The 20,709-nt window shown below is 35.3% G+C and overlaps 1 protein-coding gene and 1 non-coding gene across 3 annotated transcripts; one reads left to right on the top strand and one right to left on the bottom strand.

The window, feature by feature from the left end:
* The first annotated feature begins 2,306 nt into the window (after window positions 1-2,306).
* TRNAW-CCA (transfer RNA tryptophan (anticodon CCA)) lies at window positions 2,307-2,378 on the top strand. Its single transcript has one exon. It is a non-coding gene; the product is annotated as a tRNA-Trp (tRNA).
* A 1,212-nt stretch (window positions 2,379-3,590) lies between these two features.
* On the bottom strand, window positions 3,591-16,647 carry LOC125829616 (E3 ubiquitin-protein ligase RKP). 2 transcript variants are annotated; one of them, XM_049508820.1, is made up of 11 exons: window positions 16,567-16,647; window positions 14,450-16,146; window positions 12,521-13,336; window positions 8,371-8,531; window positions 8,088-8,226; window positions 7,306-7,389; window positions 6,699-6,983; window positions 6,461-6,592; window positions 5,446-5,645; window positions 4,554-4,755; window positions 3,591-4,274 (listed from the first exon to the last, which is right to left on the bottom strand). In XM_049508820.1, the coding sequence occupies exons 2-11, from the start codon at window positions 15,962-15,964 to the stop codon at window positions 3,945-3,947; spliced, it is 3,864 nt and encodes a 1,287-aa protein (XP_049364777.1). In that variant the 5' UTR covers window positions 15,965-16,146; window positions 16,567-16,647; the 3' UTR covers window positions 3,591-3,944. The 2 variants fall into 2 exon arrangements, with proteins under 2 accessions (XP_049364777.1, XP_049364776.1); XM_049508819.1 differs by having other exon boundaries at window positions 4,554-4,770.
* Between the last annotated feature and the right edge of the window lie 4,062 nt (window positions 16,648-20,709).

The raw sequence follows: 20,709 nt of genomic DNA on the forward strand, positions 1-20,709 counted from the left end.
TTGATGAGAATTTAAAGGTATATTTCACTCATATTACAAGATCAGGAATGTATTTAAATTAAGTTAGTCAAGTAAATAGTTATTTTTAAAGTTGACAATAATTTAAAAATAAATCTAATAATTTACATCAAATATAGGAGTGTTTTCCACACTTCTCTTATTCATTAAAATAAAGCGGCTCATGAAATTTAGTGTAAATTGGAGTATGTCATGAGTCAGAGACACGTGTCATAAATCTAACAAATATTTCCAATTTTTGTAGCATTACATATATTAAAACATTAAAATATAAGCACCCACCCACCCCAACCAACAAAATAAAACATCACCCAACACCATATAAAGACATTGTGTAGAAAGAAGAAGAAGATAGACTAGCTATCATCACCCCAAAAAAAAAAATGGGAGAAAATCCTTGCAATATCTTTGAGAAATTGATCAAATCCACACTAAACTTTTTTGGATATGGTAATAACCATATCTCCAACTTTGTTGTCTCCTCATACTCTCACCAACAACAACAAGAGGAAGATATAACATCCATGGTATTTAATCTTGATCAGGCGAATTCAAGATTTAAACTTCGTATATTTAAGATTAAACATAAATATTTTCGTACTAAAATATTGAATTTAGTTGAACGTGTCCCTCATATAATATTAAATTATTGATGCAGGAAAATATAGAGTACATGACAACAAGGTCTATAAGTGTGAGAAACTCAAGTAGAGGAAGAAGCCCTCCAAGGCCACCAGTGCAATCTGGAGGAGGTGCTCAAACAAATTCTTCTTCTTACTAATTATTTAGTTTTTTTTTTTTTTTTAAGTCTTCTGAATATATATATATATACTCTTTGTTATTTTAGCAAACAATAATAGATCTGAGACATTTCTGTTAAATATTTCTAGTCTAGAAGGGATGTTCTTATCTATCCTCTAATTTTATTTGGAGTTAAATATTAACTTGATTACATTTTAATGGATTTTCTATCACCTCCCTTTCTCCTCTTGTTTTTCAATTTTTTTGTATGATAAAAGAAGGCAGCAAAAGCTAGGGTTCCTTCTAGGTCAAGATGAAGGTCTAGCTCGTCGCATCGGAATTATTATTATTTAGTGTAGATTAAATTTTTGTGTGATTTACGAATTATTATATAAAATCAAAAATCAAAACGAATTTTTCTTGTCATAAAAAAAAATCAAAATAACAATGTGTGTGTTTTGGGACATTGTAAAAAAAAAAAAAAAGGTGTGTTAGTGTCACAAGGATGGTGACAGTTGAGTAATTAAAAAGAAAAATATGTCATTTAAGACTTTGTCCAAGTGTGTATGATTCTATTTTTTTATAATATTGTGATGATTTATAACAGGTTATATATAGGTCAGCCACTAGACGGCAGAAGATTTCCTTAACACTTTGTTCATTACGTATTGTTTTATACGATGTTTATAATGTATAGTATGGTATTGTATTGTATCTTATTATATTATTTTAATGAGTATAGTCAGAGGCGTATTCAGGATTTTGAGATGATGAGTGCGCTGTTATAAAAATGTTGATCTATAATATAAATTGATCGGTTCGATATTTAGATTTTTACTACTGAAAACCATTAAATTTTTAAAATTATAGGTCTAAAATTAATTCTTATATATATATACCAATTATCACTTAGAGAAGTGTTATCTAATTTTAGAAAGAAAAATAAAACAAGATAAATATAAATTTCAAATTTCTAACCTCGCGGAGAGAGGTGAACCCAGTCATAATCGCATTATGTGATACTTCAAGTGTGGGTTCACACATCTATATTTCAATATTTTTTCAAAAATATAATACTACAATATATGATCTCGGGAGGGGACCATGGGTTCACGTGAACCCGGTGACCCCCCCTTAGATACGCCTCTGAGTATAGTGTTTAAATAGATTGTATTGTTCTCTGTCATTATATTATGTCGCATATTCCTAATTTGAATGATAAACATATAAGAAAAGTAAGCTTATGAAAAGGGTAGGTAAAAAGATGAAATAGATTTATTAAATAAAATATAAAATGAGAAAGAAAAATTAAAGTAATGAAAGCAATTACATTAATTCAGTCGTTACATAAAATGAATTTTTTTGTTATTATTTAACAATGAATTTAAATGATACGATGCAACAAAATTTAAGTAGCAATCAAAACAAATATTGCATTTGAATTTACATATATACAATTGTAACAACCATCCAAACATGATGCAAAAAGGATCAGTATGGAACATATAATGTTATATATAAAATTTAGTTTAATAAACTTACATCCAGGATCCGTGGCGCAATGGTAGCGCGTCTGACTCCAGATCAGAAGGTTGCGTGTTCGATTCACGTCGGGTTCAAAACTCCCGAAATACTGGATCCATCCTTTTTTTTTAATAAAAGTAAATTCATTTGTAAAAGCTCTCCTACATCAACTTAATAACCATTTATTAATAGTTTACTTTGTATGTGAAAAAATAATAATTTTTATTTTTGTACATAAGATCTGAAAATAAAATGCTATCCTTCGGGTGCGCACGCGGGAGAGATAAGCTACTTCGTGCGACGAGCTCGAGCGAAAAAATATGTTGATAGGTTCAAATATGAGACTCATTTGAGAGATCTACCGCTCAATCAACTCGACCACTCATGCGAGTTGAATATCTATGTTTATAGATTTTGTCACTTCAAATAGTCCTTTGTTATACGTCAAAATCATAGCGACATTATCTTCTTTATCCTGGTTTTTACATATGTTATTCCAACAACAATAATAGCATACCTAGTGGAATCTCATAATTAGGTTTGGTGAGGGTAGAGTGAGTATACACAAACCTTACCACTACCTTGTAAAGGTAAAGAAACTATTTTCTAAAACCTTAAGATAAAGTGCAACAAATCTAAGTACGAAGAAGAAAATAACAATGGAGAAAATACAACTACTAAAGGAAGCAGTGGAAAGGCTATAAAAAAGGAACAAGAACAACCACAAATACTAACAAGTTTTAACCCTCAAAAAGCAAGACAACACTTCACTACCTACTAACCTTCTTCCCTAATATGTGTTTTACACACCTTCCTATATAAGGTCATGTCTATGATAATTTGAAGTTGCCACGTGTATATCCTATCTAATCACCTCTCTCCAATACTTCTTCAGCCTACCTCTACTTCTCCTTGTACCTACTATATCCAACCTCTTCACATTTCTTATTCCGAAAAGCATAAATTTTTGTCTAAAAAGAAAACACACCACTCAAAAATTTCCATGTTGAAGTAAAAGTCTAGGTGGGAGGGGGAAGAATTTCCATGGTTACGTTTTGTTCTGCAGATTATCCACAAGGTTTCACATTCCAGTTTGATTGTTCAACTTATTCTGATACCTTTGCTGCTAAAACAGGTATTACAAAGAAGCATAGGTAGATTAAAATTACTAACAAAACTATGTCTCTTTTAACTTCTCTACGCTTGGTAGCTCTCCCTACTTTTGCTCTCATAAAATGCACATCATTTCACAGCTTGAGAAAACAAGCACAAGCCAAAGTTAAGCGACGCGTAAAAACAAAAGAAGATTGAGCAGAAGAACAAGTCTTTCTTCAAATTGACACCTCATATATTCACAAAATAATGCCCTTGCCCCCACTACAAAAACTTTTTAGCCAGAGAGATGCTGCCTTCCCATCCCATCTACTCTGGTAATTTAAACAAAGCTTATGCCTTCTATTCTAGTTGTAATCCCTAATAATAACTTAACTGAAAGTATTCGCCTTTTATAACGATCTTTCTTGCATCTCTATGGGACTTGTCGAGAACTAAATTCATAGCTCAGAGCCCTCAGCTGACAACCGAGTACTAGCCTATGTCTAACCACTGTTTTCATTCACCAATCACCAGGAAAAAAGAGAAAGGCGACCCCCAGTCCAACTTTACTCTTCCAAGTTTGAGAAATGTCCTTGATCTGCATTTGCATCAGTCTTGAGAACTTCTAAAACGGTTGCATTGCAAAAGAAGCATCTCTCACAGTTCAGAAGGTGTCTTGAAATGCAGCCAAAGCAAGAAACGTGCGAACAAGGGACAAATTGAGCATTTGCTTGACTCGTATAACAGATGCAGCAGATGCTGTCATCATAATCTGTTTCACCCCCATATGCTATTCTCTCAACTTCCACTACCTCTGACTGACAGATAAGCAGACCTGAAAATATCTCCAGTTGCCTGATTTTTTCCAGATAATCATCTCCCCTGAATAAACTAGCCTGAAATTCATGAAAAGATAGTTAGAATACAGATGAAGCAACCAAAGAGCAATTAACTATTGGAACCCTTTCCAAAAACATCAGCACATATAGGCAGACGTCAAAAACAGCAACTGAACCCAAACCAGTCAACCAGCGTTCAGCTTTCTAATTGCCAAGTCTAAAAAATCACAGTACCCATAACAATTTTCTTGGCTGTATACCAATTTTCCATGCCATTCTAAAATAGGAAGTAGCCTAGGGGTACAACCAAATCAATTAAGTGAAGTAAAAACTAACCCAATTGTACTCCAAAAGATACTGAAGCCCAGAGACTACAGTATCAGGGCAGTCCATGCTGGCAAAAATCCCAACCATGTCATTATCTCCAGTATCCGACTCCCTGCTAGCATCCAGCAAATTAAGAATGATTCCAGCAAGGGGTGCCAAAATCATGCCTCTGTTTAGTTTCTCTGGGGGCTGACCTGGACGCCTTACGAAACTGCAAGAATGACAACTGAAGACCCCAAATAAGGAGGAACCAAGACTCACACAAACACACATACACAAAGGGACTCAAAACGTCCTAGTTACAAGGAAATATCAAGCTATGGTGAAAAGAAAAGCAAGAACCAACTATATTCTGATAATGCATGGAACGAGTGTGTTGCACACACATAGATAAAAAGGGCTAGATGAATGCAAGCTCGGAATTTTTCGGTGAATGCAAGTCTGTCGATTAAAAGTTTATTTACTTTTCAGAAATATCAGGTTTCGGTCTTCTTTCTCCTAATATCGATCTCCTTACGTGGCAGATAGGGCTTTGATTCAACACTAAAGAAATAACAGTGTGGGGAGTGATAAACCACAACAAAAAAATTTAACCATCAAAACATAGAGGTTTCACTGTTAACGGAATAAAAGCATCAGTATCATCACCTAAGATAGTGGATGCCAGTTTACAGTTGAACGTGAGGCATGTTCAAAATAAAATAGGACCTCATAAAGGATCAGCTCAACTCGACTGGAGAACAGATCTTTTATCAATTGGAATAAGATTGGTCTTTGGTTGTGTTGGACACAGAAGAAATAAGCAGATTTGACTTGACACTCTCTCACTCTAAAAGTACACAATAAACCAAAAAAAAAAAAATGGAAACGCAAAAAGCTGTTCCACATAAATATCACTTACAGGTCAAACAGTTCCTGATCAGCTGCAGAAATTAAGTGGTTTAGTATAAAGACGATCACTTCAGTCAGCCTTCGCAAATTTGTGTCTACCCCAGAGATAAACGCTTGAGGTATCTCATGGGTACAAAATTCTAAAATTCTTGCAAGATTGCATGATAGGTCAAATATGACGCTGCATTTCCTTTGTTGAAACTCCAACACCTAGAAAGACACTTAAGCATTTCAATACACATCAGAAAAGAAAACAACAACAAAAGATTCCTTCAATCCCATAAACTACTATTTCACCTTTGCAAGACAGTATGCAAAGTCACCTTCAGTTAAGATATTCAACACCCACACCCCACAAAACCAAGATACTACAAATAACTAGTACAACATAGGTAGAAACTCCAAGCTGGATGTAAAGAAAATTAAGTTTATTTTTTTATTTTCACGAGGATATGCTTTGTTTTTTAGAGATCAATATTCTACTCGAGGACTTGACAAAAGAAAACATTAACAGAATATCATCACAGGCAATTCACTAGAATGTATACATAAAAAAAGTATTTCTGGAGGTAAACAAAATATGCAGGGTGTAAAACATTTTATTTTGCCACTCTATTCTGTAATATAGAGCACAATCTCTCAAACATATTATCAGCAAATCCGTAACAGAAGTTATTACCATTGGGAAATTAGAAACGACGTACAACAAAATGATATTGTAAGTCAGAGACATAAATGTCCTGTGTGGTCAGTTGAAAAGAGAATAATGGGGAAAGGGGGAAGTAAATGTAGAAGGCAAACATAATTCCCTTTGTTTGGTTAAAAGAGTATGCATATTAACTTTTCTAAACTCCCTGAAATTGGACAATAAAAAAAGAACCTCTTTTAGGTGTACATAGAACTTAGCAGTATCACAAAACAACCATTAGATAAAAGATTAATCAATTAGCTGTAACCTTTTTTGGCTTCCTTCTCCCTCATTGATCCAAACATAGAAGGATAATAGACGTTTATGGGAACAATACCTTGTAACTTTCCTGCATCTCGCGAACTGAAACTGAAAATTCTGTCATTGCCCAACTCAGAGTGTTGAACAAATGATTCAGAAAGGTAGAAAATAGTTCTTCATCATGCAAGCAAACCTCTCGCAATAATTTCTTCACATTAACAAGGACAAAAGAATTAGATCTACAAGTTACTCTCAATGGCTAAGCAGGACAGAATAATAACTGTGTAGACAAAGATGAACTATCATCAAATCACCTGATATATAACTGATGAAGAGGAAGATGATTCTCCACGTTTTGATGAACCAAAGCCTGAACCTTTGCACAAACGGAGAAGTATATTTGTTACAGGAATCCACGATCTATTATCAAAAGCAGACAGTAGTGCTTTAGGCATTCTCTGCATTGCGGCTTCATTACATTCTAATTCAGACAAGAACTCCTTGTACTGCACCAAGATATAAATAGACTGCAGAAGAAGATCTCGCAACTCCACACTTGATATCCTTGGATCATTGAAGTGGGTGACAACAAAAGTAACCTGAACAAGGAAATTTACCAGTAAATACACATAACAGAATGAAGCCCAATGATCTAATACATCACAGAAACAAGTATGAGAAGGAATCTAGCACTGTGGATCATTCCAGAACCAATCTTGCTGTATTAAGAAAATCTTCTTGTGCTAATTTTTTTCTTGCAAGTATTTCTCTTATATTACATTAGCTTTAGAGGGTGTTGATGAATTCTATTTCAGCATATCCAAAAAGTCAACCACGACATATACAACAGGCATTATAGGCTTGGTCCTGAAAGTATCATAGAAAGAAAGGCACGTGATTTGAGAGAGAGTTACGACATACGAAGGATGTGAGTCCTTGCTTGAGAAATATTGTAGCAGGCACAAAAGGAGGGTCACTTTTACGAAGTACGTGGAAGCAGTCCACCTGTCATTGAACAACAGAAAGGAAGATTACTTTCATTGTTTCAAAAAATGTGGCAACTAACAAACCAACCAATTAAATGACATGAAAATAGCCGGAAAGAAAAAAACATTTGCCAATTGTCAGCACTCGTAAGGACAAAGCATTTTACATATTTTTATGCCCAAACATACATAGAGACAACAGTTTCAACCATTTTGTCCAAGATCAGTTGAGGGGATATGAAGTAAAACTCAATGTGCATGAAAATGAACGGAAGCAGGGAAAAATGCAATGTACATAATATAAGACGAGTCAGGTTTGCTTGATATATTCAGGCCCATTCCCCTAAAAGCTATCCAAACACAGCATACTAGTAGTGCAAGGTGCAGAGATGGAAAGGCAAATTGAAGCAAGGCATGGAAAGAGAAGAGTAGGCAAGCGAAAGTTTTGGGTCACTTGACTATTAATAACTGCAGAGATCCAAATTCCACATAGGATATCACACCATCTATCGAGGGAAGTCATAGATTCTTCTTGGCTTCACTATCTACGCCTAAAGAAAGTTAAGTGGCACTAGCAAAGAGGTAGAAAAGATTCATGCTCAAAAGTAAACAGAAGAGTAGAGCCTTAATACAAATGATAAGTCACTCTTTGATTTACAAGAAAATACAAACTAGGCTAGAGTTATAAATAGTATCCAGAGCCAGAAAGTTTATTACCAAAGTTTCCAAATAGTACTCAGGAATATAAAGGAAGACTGAGTCCTCTTTGCTAACAATTAAAAGCAACTGAACAATCCACATGCACGCTGCATACATCCCCCTCTGCTTCCACCGAGAAAACAGAGAAATACGATACCTGTTAGACGATAGAGAGAAAAGAACTAAGCTAGGCATCCTTGAAAGCATACAGCAGCTACTCATTAATATGGAAGACATAGTAATGTATAATAGCCATAACATAATTTGGAAATAAAACAAAGATGTACAATGATTGTATTACCAAGCACAATGTCTGACACAATCCATTACTTCTTCTCTATATACACCACGAACCTCCTTTAGGCGCTTTACATGATCCCTGCAAACGTTTTCTCTGATCTGCTTATCAGTTTCTTCCAGAAGAGAGATTGACTGTGATTGCCGATTCATATACAATGATGCCTACAATTGATCAGTGATACTGTTAAGTGATGCGAATCCATGAAACTTGATAAGGAAGATACTTAACACTTCTCTAGCAATGAGTTCAGGTGCTGCAAGACTGGGAAGAGAAGAAAGAAAAGATAATCTGGCAGGACAGTAAGATGCTCCCCAAAAGTGAAATACAATATCAGGAGCCATGTCCCACATGAGAGAAGCAGATAGAACTAGTCTCAGACGTAGTATATATCAATGAACTATGCATCGATCCCATATTTGTGGGAATCTATCATATGAATCCTCTGTGTCCACTCCACTAGGTCCATTTTATTCTTTATCAGACAAAACATCTTAGTTAGATTATTTTTACACTGACCACCAACCTTCCCCACTCCTACCCCCGCTATTTGCTTGGGCCGTCATCCTTGCCACTATTTTCAAAACCTACTATACCATAAAATAAATCAATCACGAAGAGAGAAAACATGAAATTCGACTTCTAGACTCCTCCCCCTGGAGGTACAATTACCAAATCACATACAACACCTTAACCAATGGGACAATAAAGAAAGATGAGACTGTGGTGATTGGGAACAGAGGAAGGCATACTTCAAATTTGAGAACTGGTGGCTTAATGTAGAAGGTTTCAAAGATCTAGTCCAGAACTGGTGGAATGGTTTTGTTGTGGACGGATGCCCAAATTTCAAATTCAGTATGAAGCTAAAGATGCTAAAACAGAAACTTAAAGATTGGAGCAGTGTAACTTTCGGGGAACTTAACAACAAGAAGAACAGCTTGTTAAGTGAGCTAGCTGAGATGGATCTGATCCAGAATGATAGGGTGCTGACAGAGGATGAGATGATGATTAGAGCAACAGTTCTAGTCGAGTTAGAAGAATTAGCGAAGAATGAAGAATCCAGGTGGAGACAGAAGTCCAGAGTGTTGTGGCTGAAACAAGGTGATAATAATACCAAGTTCTTTCAAAGAGTAGCAACAGCTCATAGGAGGTGCAACACCATCGACAGGCTGATTATCAATGGGGAGGAGAATAAAGATCCAAAAGAAATCAAAGATCATATAACAGAGTTCTACAAGCAGCTATACACTGAATCAGAAAGTTGGAGGCCATCATTTGTGATGACAAATTGCCCAAGAATAAGCCAGGATGAGCAGGAATGGATGCAGAGACCATTTTCAGAAGAGGAAGTGGTACACATTCTCAAATTGTGCGATGGAGACAAAGCCCCTGGTCCAGATGGTTTTACTATGCTTTTTTTCAAGGAGTGTTGGGGGATCATAAAGAGCGATGCGATGCAAACAATCCACAATTTCCATCAGAATGAAGTGTTTGAAAGATCCTTGAATGCCACTTTTGTGGTATTAATCCCCAAGAAGCTCGGAGCTGCGGAACTCAAGGATTTTAGGCCAATAAGTTTGATTGGTGGAATGTACAAAATCATCGCTAAGCTGATCACCGAGAGAATGAAAACAGTGATGGGGAGACTGATTGATGAGCACCAAATGGCTTTTTTGAAGGACAGACAAATAATGGATGCCTCTTTGTTGGCAAATGAGTTGGTGGACTCCAGGGAAAAACAAAAGATACCAGGTATCCTATGCAAATTGGATATAGAGAAGGCATATGATCATGTCAACTGGAACTACCTCTGGAAAGTTCTGAGTGAAATGGGGTTTGGGAGGAAATGGGTGAATTGGATCAAGTTTTGCGTGTCAACAGTGAAGTTCTCAATCATTATAAATGGGAGTCCTGAAGGTTTTTTTCAATCACAAAGGGGATTGAGACAAGGAGATCCCATGTCTCCTTTCTTATTTCTCCTAGCAATGGAGGGACTCAACTACATGGTCAGAAAGGCTAATGAAATGGGGTGGATAAGAGGTTTTGGTGCACACAAAAACAGAGCCAATAATATGGAGGTCACACACCTCCTCTATGCGGACGACTCTTTAGTGTTTTGCGGTGCAGAAGTGTCACAAATTAGACATTTGAGGGCAATACTAACCATTTTTGAAGGCATATCAGGACTACATGTAAACTGGCAGAAGAGTTGTTTGTTCCCGGTTAATCAAGTAAATGACATGCAAGGCCTTGCCGACAACCTGGGCTGCCAAGTAGCTTCTCTCCCCACCAAATACCTGGGGATGCCCTTGGGCGCCAAGAACAAAAAATTGGAAGTATGGAGTGAAGTTTTGGAGAGAAGTGAAAGGAAGCTGACAAGGTGGAAGAGTCAATATATATCCCTGGGAGGTAGATTGACTCTCATAAAATCAGTTCTGGATGCACTTCCGACTTATATGCTAAGTTTTTTCCCACTACCAAAAAGTATTGGAAAGAAACTCAACAAGCTGAGAAGGGTCTTCCTCTGGCAAGGAAATAAAGAGAAGCAAGGATACAACCTGGTTAAATGGGAAGAGGTGACAATGAGCAAAGCACAAGGAGGTCTAGGCATTAAGAAATTGAGTACTCAGAACACTAGCCTGCTGCAAAAATGGTTGTGGAGATTCTGTTGTGAAGATATGGCATTATGGAGGAGGTTTATTGCAGAGAAATATGACCTACAAAGCAACTGGATAACTGAAGAGGTGAATGGCACTTTTGGGTGCTCTGTATGGAAAACCATCAGGAGGATGTGGCCTGATTTCAGTGCAAAGGTGACCTTCAGAGTGGGGAATGGTTTGAAGACCAGTTTCTGGAACGAGACCTGGTTAGGTGACGTAAATCTGAGGATACTTTTTCCCGATCTGTACATTATCAGTCTACAGCAGAATGACACTATAGCGCAAATGTGGACCCCTCAAGGTTGGGACCTTATGTTCAGAAGGGCTCTAAATGATTGGGAGGTTGGAAGAGTAGCAGACCTACTGCATGCTTTAAACTTGTTTCCAGGCACTGTCACAGAGCCGGACAAACCAGTTTGGAGACTGCATAGCAGAGGGGTTTTTACAGTTAAATCATGCTATTGGGAGAGGAATACCAATCATCTCCTGACAACAGTTTGGCCTTGGAAATTAATTTGGAAAATTAAGGTTCCTTTAAAAGTTGCATGTTTCACTTGGTTGGTAATTAGAAGAGCTTGTCTCACCCATGAAGTGCTACAAAGAAGAGGTATACAGATCTGCTCAAAGTGCTACATGTGCGGACAGAAGGCTGAAGTAAATGGTCATTTGTTTCTGCATTGCAAGATAGCTACAGATCTGTGGAACATGTTCGTTTGTATACTCAGGGTTAACTGGACAATGCCCAGAACCACTTTTGAGGTCCTAACACACTGGCAAGGAATCGGAAAGAGAGGATCAAAAGAAGACTGGTGGAAAAATATCCTGCTTGCATATGGTGGACACTATGGAAGGAAAGGAATGGGAGATGTTTTGAAGGAAAGGTTAGCAGCCCAGAGGAGATCAAGATGAAATGCCTTAGTCTTTTGTATTTTTGGTGTAAGCAAAATTTAGTGGGGGAAGTAGATAGCCTTGTGGAGTTTAAAAGCCAATTGTAAAGTTAGTTTTGTCTTTTTGGATTTGAGTATGATGGCACCCCCTGGGGGTTTGTAAATCCCACCTCATCGATTTTGATGAGGTCTTTTGTGTGAATACAAAGTTACCTATTTCAAAAAAATAAAGAAAGATGAGACTGTTAAAATTGCCCAGGACATTAATCTCAAACTAACAGGACACTGAACATTCCATCAGTACTAATATATATAGGACATAATTTTGCAAGGCCAAATGCCGAGAAAGTGGTTGCATTTGAAACTTTAGCTCCAGTTAAAAAAAGGTGCAATGTCCATTAAAGGGACACTACCTTAGCATATGGTTCTGCAAAGCAGCTTTAATAAAACACCACCATATAAATCCCTTCATTTGATGTTGTGTTCAATGGGGAACATCCGAAAAATCAGACAAATGGTGTCTTTACCTCATTTGCACCACTTTAGACATTTCAAATAATAAGGCAGCCTAATTACTATCTTTTAGTAAGGGGAAAATCTAGTCACCTGCTTGAAATTGGGTGCAAGACCTAAATGGTACAGCAAAAGCATGGTGTCCAGTAGCTCCTCTTCTTTTAGTGTTGCTGAAGAAACATTGTTCTCTCTGGGAACATATCTCATTTGCTGTATAGGAAGGAAGCCAAACTCTGATTCCGACTGGTCACTCGTGCTTGGTTTATCTGCAATATCATCATTCAAACTACTGGTGCTGCATTCTGCAGCAACATGAGCAGACCTTTCACGAATAGAGCTGCAATGTCCCCGTGAACCTTTTCCCATGTGTCTGATAGAATCTTTGGATATTCTTGTAAAATCGGCATCATAAGTAGAACAACAACACGGCTTCTGCTTACTTAGATGTGTAACCCTATCTTCTACATTGTCCATACACCCTTCTTCCCACCGAATCACTTCCTCATGCTGCTCAATACTAATAGGATGGGATTTTGCTAGGTGATTATATGAACCACCAAGTCTGGGAATATCAACTCGATGAGGATCATTCTTGAGAAACAAGCCTACAGGAAAAGCTTGCTGGCCTCCTCTGTGTAGGAAACCAACATCAGATGTTCCAGAGTCCTTCATCCAATCACAAATGTCCCCGAACCCCTCAGAGAGGAAATGGAGTACGATACCAAACAAAGAAACAAGTACAGAATTGCTTGAAACACCAGGCGGTGGAGAATCTCGATCTGCACCCCTGTTTTTAAGTAGAATGTTTTGTAAGAATGTCTTGAATACAGAGCCAGGTAGCTGAGGTGGTGATGTGGGTGGCATGAACTGCATTACCAAGCGGCAGAGGTCCCTCTGCTTCTCTTCAACCTGCAGAAGGAATGTGTTAATCTGCTTGTGGATGGAGAAACATATAAGGAAATTGCAAACCCTTTAAACTTGTTAGTAGAAGGGATGGGTATGTGTGATAGATCAAAAACATCACATGTAATGATTCTTAAGTGAAACATGAACAGAGAAAACTGATAGATGCACTCATTACTGGAACCAAGGCAGTTGCAAAGACCAGATAAACTGGAAAGCTGGGCAAAGAGAAGATCTATATGATGCAGTAAAATCCATCATATCACCGTCTAAATGTAAGATTTAACAAGAGCAGCCAAGCTACTATAGAATTTTGAATAAGACAAGACACTAGGTACTGCAGTAATGTATACGTACACATCTACTATGCATCTTATTCCAACTTTCTACTATTTTACTAAAAAGACCAAGCAAAAAAGAATCGCCAGAACTTCAAAAGGTTAGAGTTGTTGTTCGTTTTTATGTGCATTATAGTATTTTTACTTGATGTCCAAAGCCAGCATTACGGATGAAGATTCATGTTACAATTTCCTGGGCAAGTCGACCAAAACGTTCTCTTTATTCTAACAGATGCAGCTCAGTGTAAAACTTGATCAAGTAGGAGAGCAATTCAAGTCAAAGGTCCGGGCCATATGACTGCGAGTATTGCGTTAAGTTTCAAATAGCTAAGATTGCTGGATGTTCCTATTAAACTTGATCGAGTGAGAATGTATCAGTTAAATGGAAAAGACATACTTTTCGCTGATAGGTGGTCTTAGTTTTTAATATGCTACATACAAAATCTACGATGCTATTTCTCCTCTGAAAGCAGTTCAAAGTTAATGTTGAAATTGAAGACATCAAGTGCTCATTACATCACTGACTACCATATTAAGAGATTTGAGCTTTCATTTCATCGACAATACTCCAGTCACTTATACTTTAAGGACATATAACAATTGATTCACGTCTAACTTGTTCCAGGACTTTCAAGGAACACCATCAAATGCACTTAATCTTATTCAAGTATAAGGTAGCAATATTAGACTAAGAACTAACATGAGCATGGACCAATGTTGAAGGGACAAACAAGGACATAAAATACCAATATAAGTTCCGTTCCACCCACAAATAGAATACCTTGTTAATTATTTCTGACAAAGCACCTGTGGTCAGTAACAGGCTAGCCTCATTTGACACATCCTCACACGAACCAGACCACCATATAGAAGGCATCAGACCTTGAAGATCCTGCTTGTTAGGACTCTTCCGCGACAAAAACCCTTCAAATAAGAGGTCAAAATCTGAAGATCTCCACCACAGTGTCATCACTTCTTCCCGCCTTAAGATGTGGCATGCCAAGGCCAGATATATATATGAACCTGAGTAAGGACAGTTTTCTGCAAGGCTCAACGGCGCTGTTTTGCAAAAGGTCGAGAGCGAACTTATGATATGTTCAAACAAAATTCGTGACTCTGGGAACTCTAGAAGAGAATCAAGTATGCTGTCCAAACTCATATAGTCATGTGGAGGATGCATCCTAAAGACCTCCATTATCAGTGATAGAAGTGGACCACAAGATATATACTTTGTGCTTCCGTCTTCAGCAGCAAGTGTAGAGAATAATTCCTCACATATCCCATGAGAGACAGGGTGTGAAAGTTTTTCAAATGATACAAACCTTTTCAATCTTCGCAATTTCTCAACAGAACTGAACTCTGCCCTTCCCACACGCTGCATTTCAATTAGCCTTCTAAAACAATTAAGCAAATCAGTAGCAATTGAACTTCTGGTTGGTGGAGGCTGAATGGGAAGGAAACCTTTTACTGGGTACCTGAAAGGAATTTCCCCAAAGTTTAACTCACAACGTTCACCTTGAGAAAGAGAAATTGCTGGATAATATCCCAATCCAGGTACCATCTTACGAATACCAATAAATGCTACACCAAGTGAAACTCCATTTCGATAAAATGATATCTCATCACCATCCAAATCAATACAACATCCAATCACATCACCAACAACCCATGGCTGACCATAATCCTGAGCTTCCTTATTCCATTTACGGACCCTTTTTCCATCGTATGCATACGAATCATCAGCATCACCCACACCCTTGTGATCAGTGAATGGGCAGGAAAGAGTCGCCCAGCCTAGCTGTTGTATACCAGAAGTTTCAAGAGTTACTTCATACATCCATTTCCCTTTCCAGACACAAGCATTGGCCCTTGCACTGCTGAATAGAGAATGACTCTCCATGATCAAAGGCTGTTTGACTATTCGAATATCACCACAGATGCTTGATTCCTCTAATTGAATAACCTGATGTTTACAACCATCACCACCAGCAGTCAAAACCCCTTCTCGTTTTCTGTCAGTACCAGTCTTCTGATTTGCGTGGTACTTCAGAAATTCGTTCTTTATAACTGAGCGAACCACTTCAGCATCTATTGAACAAGAGAGTGGCTTAATACACTTGTATGGAAGATCAAAGATGTGCTCAAGGGTTCTTTCCACAGATTGATCGCCAAAACCATCACAATATGAAACAAGATGAGTTTTCTGAGAACTCTCCTTCCTATCTTCACCATTCAATACCACAGCCAACCCAGAAGAAAGGCCACCTATCCCGATACGTAGGCCGTCTTCTGCCATTAGCAACAATAGCACTCCAAGAACAATCAATCTTCACTCACCCAAATCTCAAAACAGCATCCAACATCTCCCGTCAAAACCAAGAAGCAAAGACATCAATCATTCAACTGCCTACACAACAGAAAAGAACACTAATTCATCACTATTTCCTTAGTTAACAATGAACTTGCAGCTCCTTTATCCTACAAAATCAAAACAAACAAACTCAGAAAATCAACAAAAACTAAAACAAAACGAATAGATTTTTTCTCCACCATAAGATTAGCAAAAATGAAGTGAAGTATCAAAAACTCAAATTAAAGTGAAAACTCAAACTCAAATACAAATTTCAGCTTTGACCTGCACTTAATCCCAACTAAAACCTGTAATGATCGTTCAACTAGACTAAACACCCAATTTCCAGAATTTAATTCTCATTCCACCACTTAAACTCGCAGAAATCAAAACTAAATCACCTAAAATTCAAATTCATTTCACAATAAAACACAACTAAATAAAATAAAATAAAAAAGCTACCTACAAACAACTGAAAGTTCAAAATTCAACGCAGATAAATAGAGTTTAAAACAAATACTTAAGAGGTAAAGAAGAAGAAAACATACCTGTAGAACAAGATACAAAAAGCTTTAAGGTGAGGTTTATTCGAAGAAAAATTAGAAGCGGCGGCTAAGGAATAGTGAGGTACGCCATTGATGAAGGAAGAGAGAGAAAGTAGAAGAGTTAATTTACTAAGGAAATGAAGAGTTTGGATTTGATTTTTTTTTCTTTTTTTCCAATTTTTTTCATTTGGGGATTTTGTGTGTAAAATTTGCCAGAAAGTTTGGAAGTAAAGAAGAAAATAAGAAACAGAGTCGAACCATACGCCAATTATACACCTGGCGGCTAAGAGCTTGTTGCCCGACTCGTCATTTCGTAAAGGCTAGTGTTGGTTATTGATTTTTTTTCTCTAGTGTATTAAACTTTTTGATCCGATTAATTTTTTAATGGTGTGTTTTCCGAAAGGCTAGGTGTTGGTTGTTGGTTTTTTTTATCTAATTATTATAAATATTAACAATTAATAACTTACAAATGCATACATTAAGAGAGATACGATTATTAAAAAAAACATTCTAATGATCTAATAGCATATAATTAGTATAACTAATTTGTGAACAATAGAATAAAATAATAAAATTTAAAACATGCCTCAAATAGAAGAATTACGCAAAAGAAGATAAATTTGATAGATGAAGAAAGTTGATCTTTGAAGTATTGAAAGAGGAATAAAAAATTGTTGGGGAAATTTTAAATAATTGAAAGGTTGTATAAATAGGATATTACATATTAGCGTGCAATAGAAATATATTAAAAGGCATGCAACAATCAATAATTTGAAAACATAATTGTGGGAATGACTGATAAGTTGCGTGACGTTGTCGGTGATTTGTAAATAGAGTGAGTATTTGTGACTTGTCGTGTAGTGAGTAGCTTGTCACACACGAATTTTCACTAAACATTTGTTTTCAAATAAAACTTTTATGAAAATCTATAGAAAAAATATATTTTAAAAAACTAATACTATAATATAGTATGATAACAATTAGTAACTAATTTGTGAAGAGTAAAGTAAACTATTCAAATTTAAAATTTAAATCATACCTCAAATAGAAGAATCACACAAAAGAAGATGAATTTGATAGATGAAGAAAGTTGATCTTTTTGAAGTACTGAAAGAGGAATAAAAATTTGTTAGAGTAATTTTAAACAATTGAGAGGTTGTATAAATAGGGTACGATATATAATTAGCGTGCAGTAGAAACTATATTGAAAGACGTGCAATAGTCCATAACTTGGAAATCGTAATTGTGGCAGTGACTGATAAGTCGTGTGACAGTATCAGTAATTTGTAAATAGAGTGATTGTTAATGACTTGTCGTGTAGCGAGTAGCTTGTCACACGTGAATTTTCACAAGACACTTGTTTTCAAATAGAACTTTCACGAAAAACTATTAAAAAGAAAAATACAATTATTTAAATAAAAAAAACTAATAATATAAATAGTATAATAACAATTAGTAACTAATTTGTGAATAGTAAAGTAAAATAAGTAAATTTTAAATTTAAACCATACCTTAAATAGAAAAATCACACAAAAGAAGATGAATTTGATAGATGAAGAAAGTTGATCTTTGAAGTACTAAAAAATTGTTGGGGTAATTTTATACAATAAAGAGGTTGTATAATTAGGGTATGATATATTAGCGTGCAATAGAAAATATATTGAAAAGCGTGCAACAGTCAATAACTTGAAAATTGTAACTGTGATAGTGATTGATAAGTCACGTGACAGTGTCGGTGATTTGTAAATAGCGTGATTGTTAGCTTGTCACACGTGAATTTACATCAGACACTTGTTTTTAAATAAAACTTTTACGAAAATCTATGAAAAAAAAGGTACAATTATTTTATTTTTAAAAAAAACTAATAATATAATATAGTATAATATTAATTAGTAACTAATTTGAGAATAGTAAAGTAATATAATTAAATTTAAAATTTAAATCATACCTCAAATGGAAGAATCACAGAGAAATGAATTTGATAGATGAAGAAAGTTGATATTTAATCTGAAAGAGGAACAAAAATTTGTTGGGGTAATTTTAAACAACTAAGAGATTATATAAACAGGGTATGATATATTAGCGTGCAGTAGAAAAGGAATTGAAAGACGTGCAGTTAATAACTTAGAAATCGTAATTATGGCAATGAATGATAAGTTACGTGACATTGTCAGTGATTTGTAAGTAGTGTGATTGTTAGTGACTTGTCGTTTAGAGAGTAGCTTGCCACACGTGAATTTTAACGAGACACTTGTTTTCAAATAAAACTTTCACGAAAATCTATGAAAAAATACAATTGTTTTTTTTAAAAAAAAAAACTAATAAAATGATATAGTATAATAACAATTCGTAACTAATATAGTAAAGTAAAATAATTAAATTTAAAATCTTAATCATGCCTCAAATAGAAGAATCACACAAAAGAAGATGAATTTGATAGATGAAGAAAGTTGATCTTTGAAGTACCGAAAGAGGAACAAAAATTTGTTAGGATAATTTTAAACGATTGAGAGGTTGTATAAATAGGGTAATGATATATTAGCGTGCAGTAGAAAATGTATTGAAAGGAGTGCAACAATCAATAACTTGAAAATTGTAATTATGGTAGTAACTGATAAGTTGCGTGACGGTGTCGGTAATTTGTAAATTGTGTGATTATTAGTGACTTATCATGTAGTGAATAGCTTGTCACACGTGCCACTTGTTTTCAAATAAAACTTTCACAAAACTCTATGAAAAAAGAAAAATGCAATTACTTTTAAAAAAACATTTTAATATTAGTATATAGTATAATAATAATTAGTAACTATTTTGTGAATAGTAAAGTAAAATAATTAAATTTAAAAGTTAAACCATACCTCAAATAGAAGAATCACATAAAAGAAGATGAATTTGATAAATGAAGAAAGTTGATCTTTGAAGTACTGAAGGAGGAATAAAAAATTGTTATGGTAGTTTTAAACACTTGAGAGGTTGTATAAATAAGGTATGTTATATTGGCGTGCAGTAGAAAATGTGTTGAAAAATGTGCAACAGTCAATAACTTGGAAATAATAATTATGGTGGTGACTGATAAGTCGCGTGACCGTGTCAGTGATTTATAAATAGCGTGATTGTTAGTGACTTGTCGTGTAGTCAGTAGCTTGTCACACGTGAATTTTCACCAGACGTCTTCAAATATAATTTTCACAAAAATCTATTAAAAATTAACCTACATTTACTTCAAAAAAACATTCTAATAATTTTATAGAGTGTAATAACAATTAGTAACTAATATGTGAATAATAAAGTAAAATAATTAAATTTAAAATTTATACCATACCTCAAATAGAAGAATTACGCAAAAACAAAAAATGAATTTCAGAGTTGAAGAAAGTTAATTTTTGAAGTATTGAAAGAAGAATGAAAATTTGTTGGAGGTAATTTAAACAATCGAAAGGTTGTGTAAGTAGGATTTCGATAAATTATTGTGCGATAAAAAATGTATTGAAAGACATACAACAATCAATAACTTGGAAATTGTGATTGTGGCAATGATTGATAAGAGGTGTGACGATGTCAGTGATTTGTGAATTGTGTGATTATTAGTGACTTGTCGTGTAGTGAGCAGCTTGTTACATGTGAATTTTCCCATTGTTTTCAAATAAAACTTTCACAAAAATCTATGAAATACAATTATTTTTTAAAAAAAACATTCTAATAATATAATATAATAACAATTAGCAACTAATTTGTGAACAATAAATTAAAATAATAAAATTTAAAATATACCAAAAATAGAAGAATCACGCAATTTTTTTTATGAATTTAGAAAAATGGAGAAAGTTGATTTTTGACGTATTGAAAGAAGAATAAAATTTGTTTGGGGTAATTTTAAACAACTAAGAAGTTGTATAAATAGGGTACGATATATTAACGTGCGGTAGAAAATGTATTAAAAATTGTACAACAGTCTATAACCTGAAAATTGTGATTGTAGCAGTGACCGATAAGTCGTGTGACAGTGTCAGTAATTTGTAAAATGTGTGATTGTTAGTGACTTCTAGTGCAGTGAGCACTTGTCACGCGTGAATTTTCACTAGACGCTTGTTTTCCGGTAAATCTTTCACGAAAATCTATTTTTTAAAAAGTACAATTATTTTTAAA

The sequence above is a fragment of the Solanum verrucosum genome, unplaced genomic scaffold, assembly GCF_900185275.1.
Source record: "Solanum verrucosum unplaced genomic scaffold, falcon-dt-bn FXZP01000031.1, whole genome shotgun sequence".
NCBI classification, from domain to species: Eukaryota; Viridiplantae; Streptophyta; class Magnoliopsida; order Solanales; family Solanaceae; genus Solanum; species Solanum verrucosum.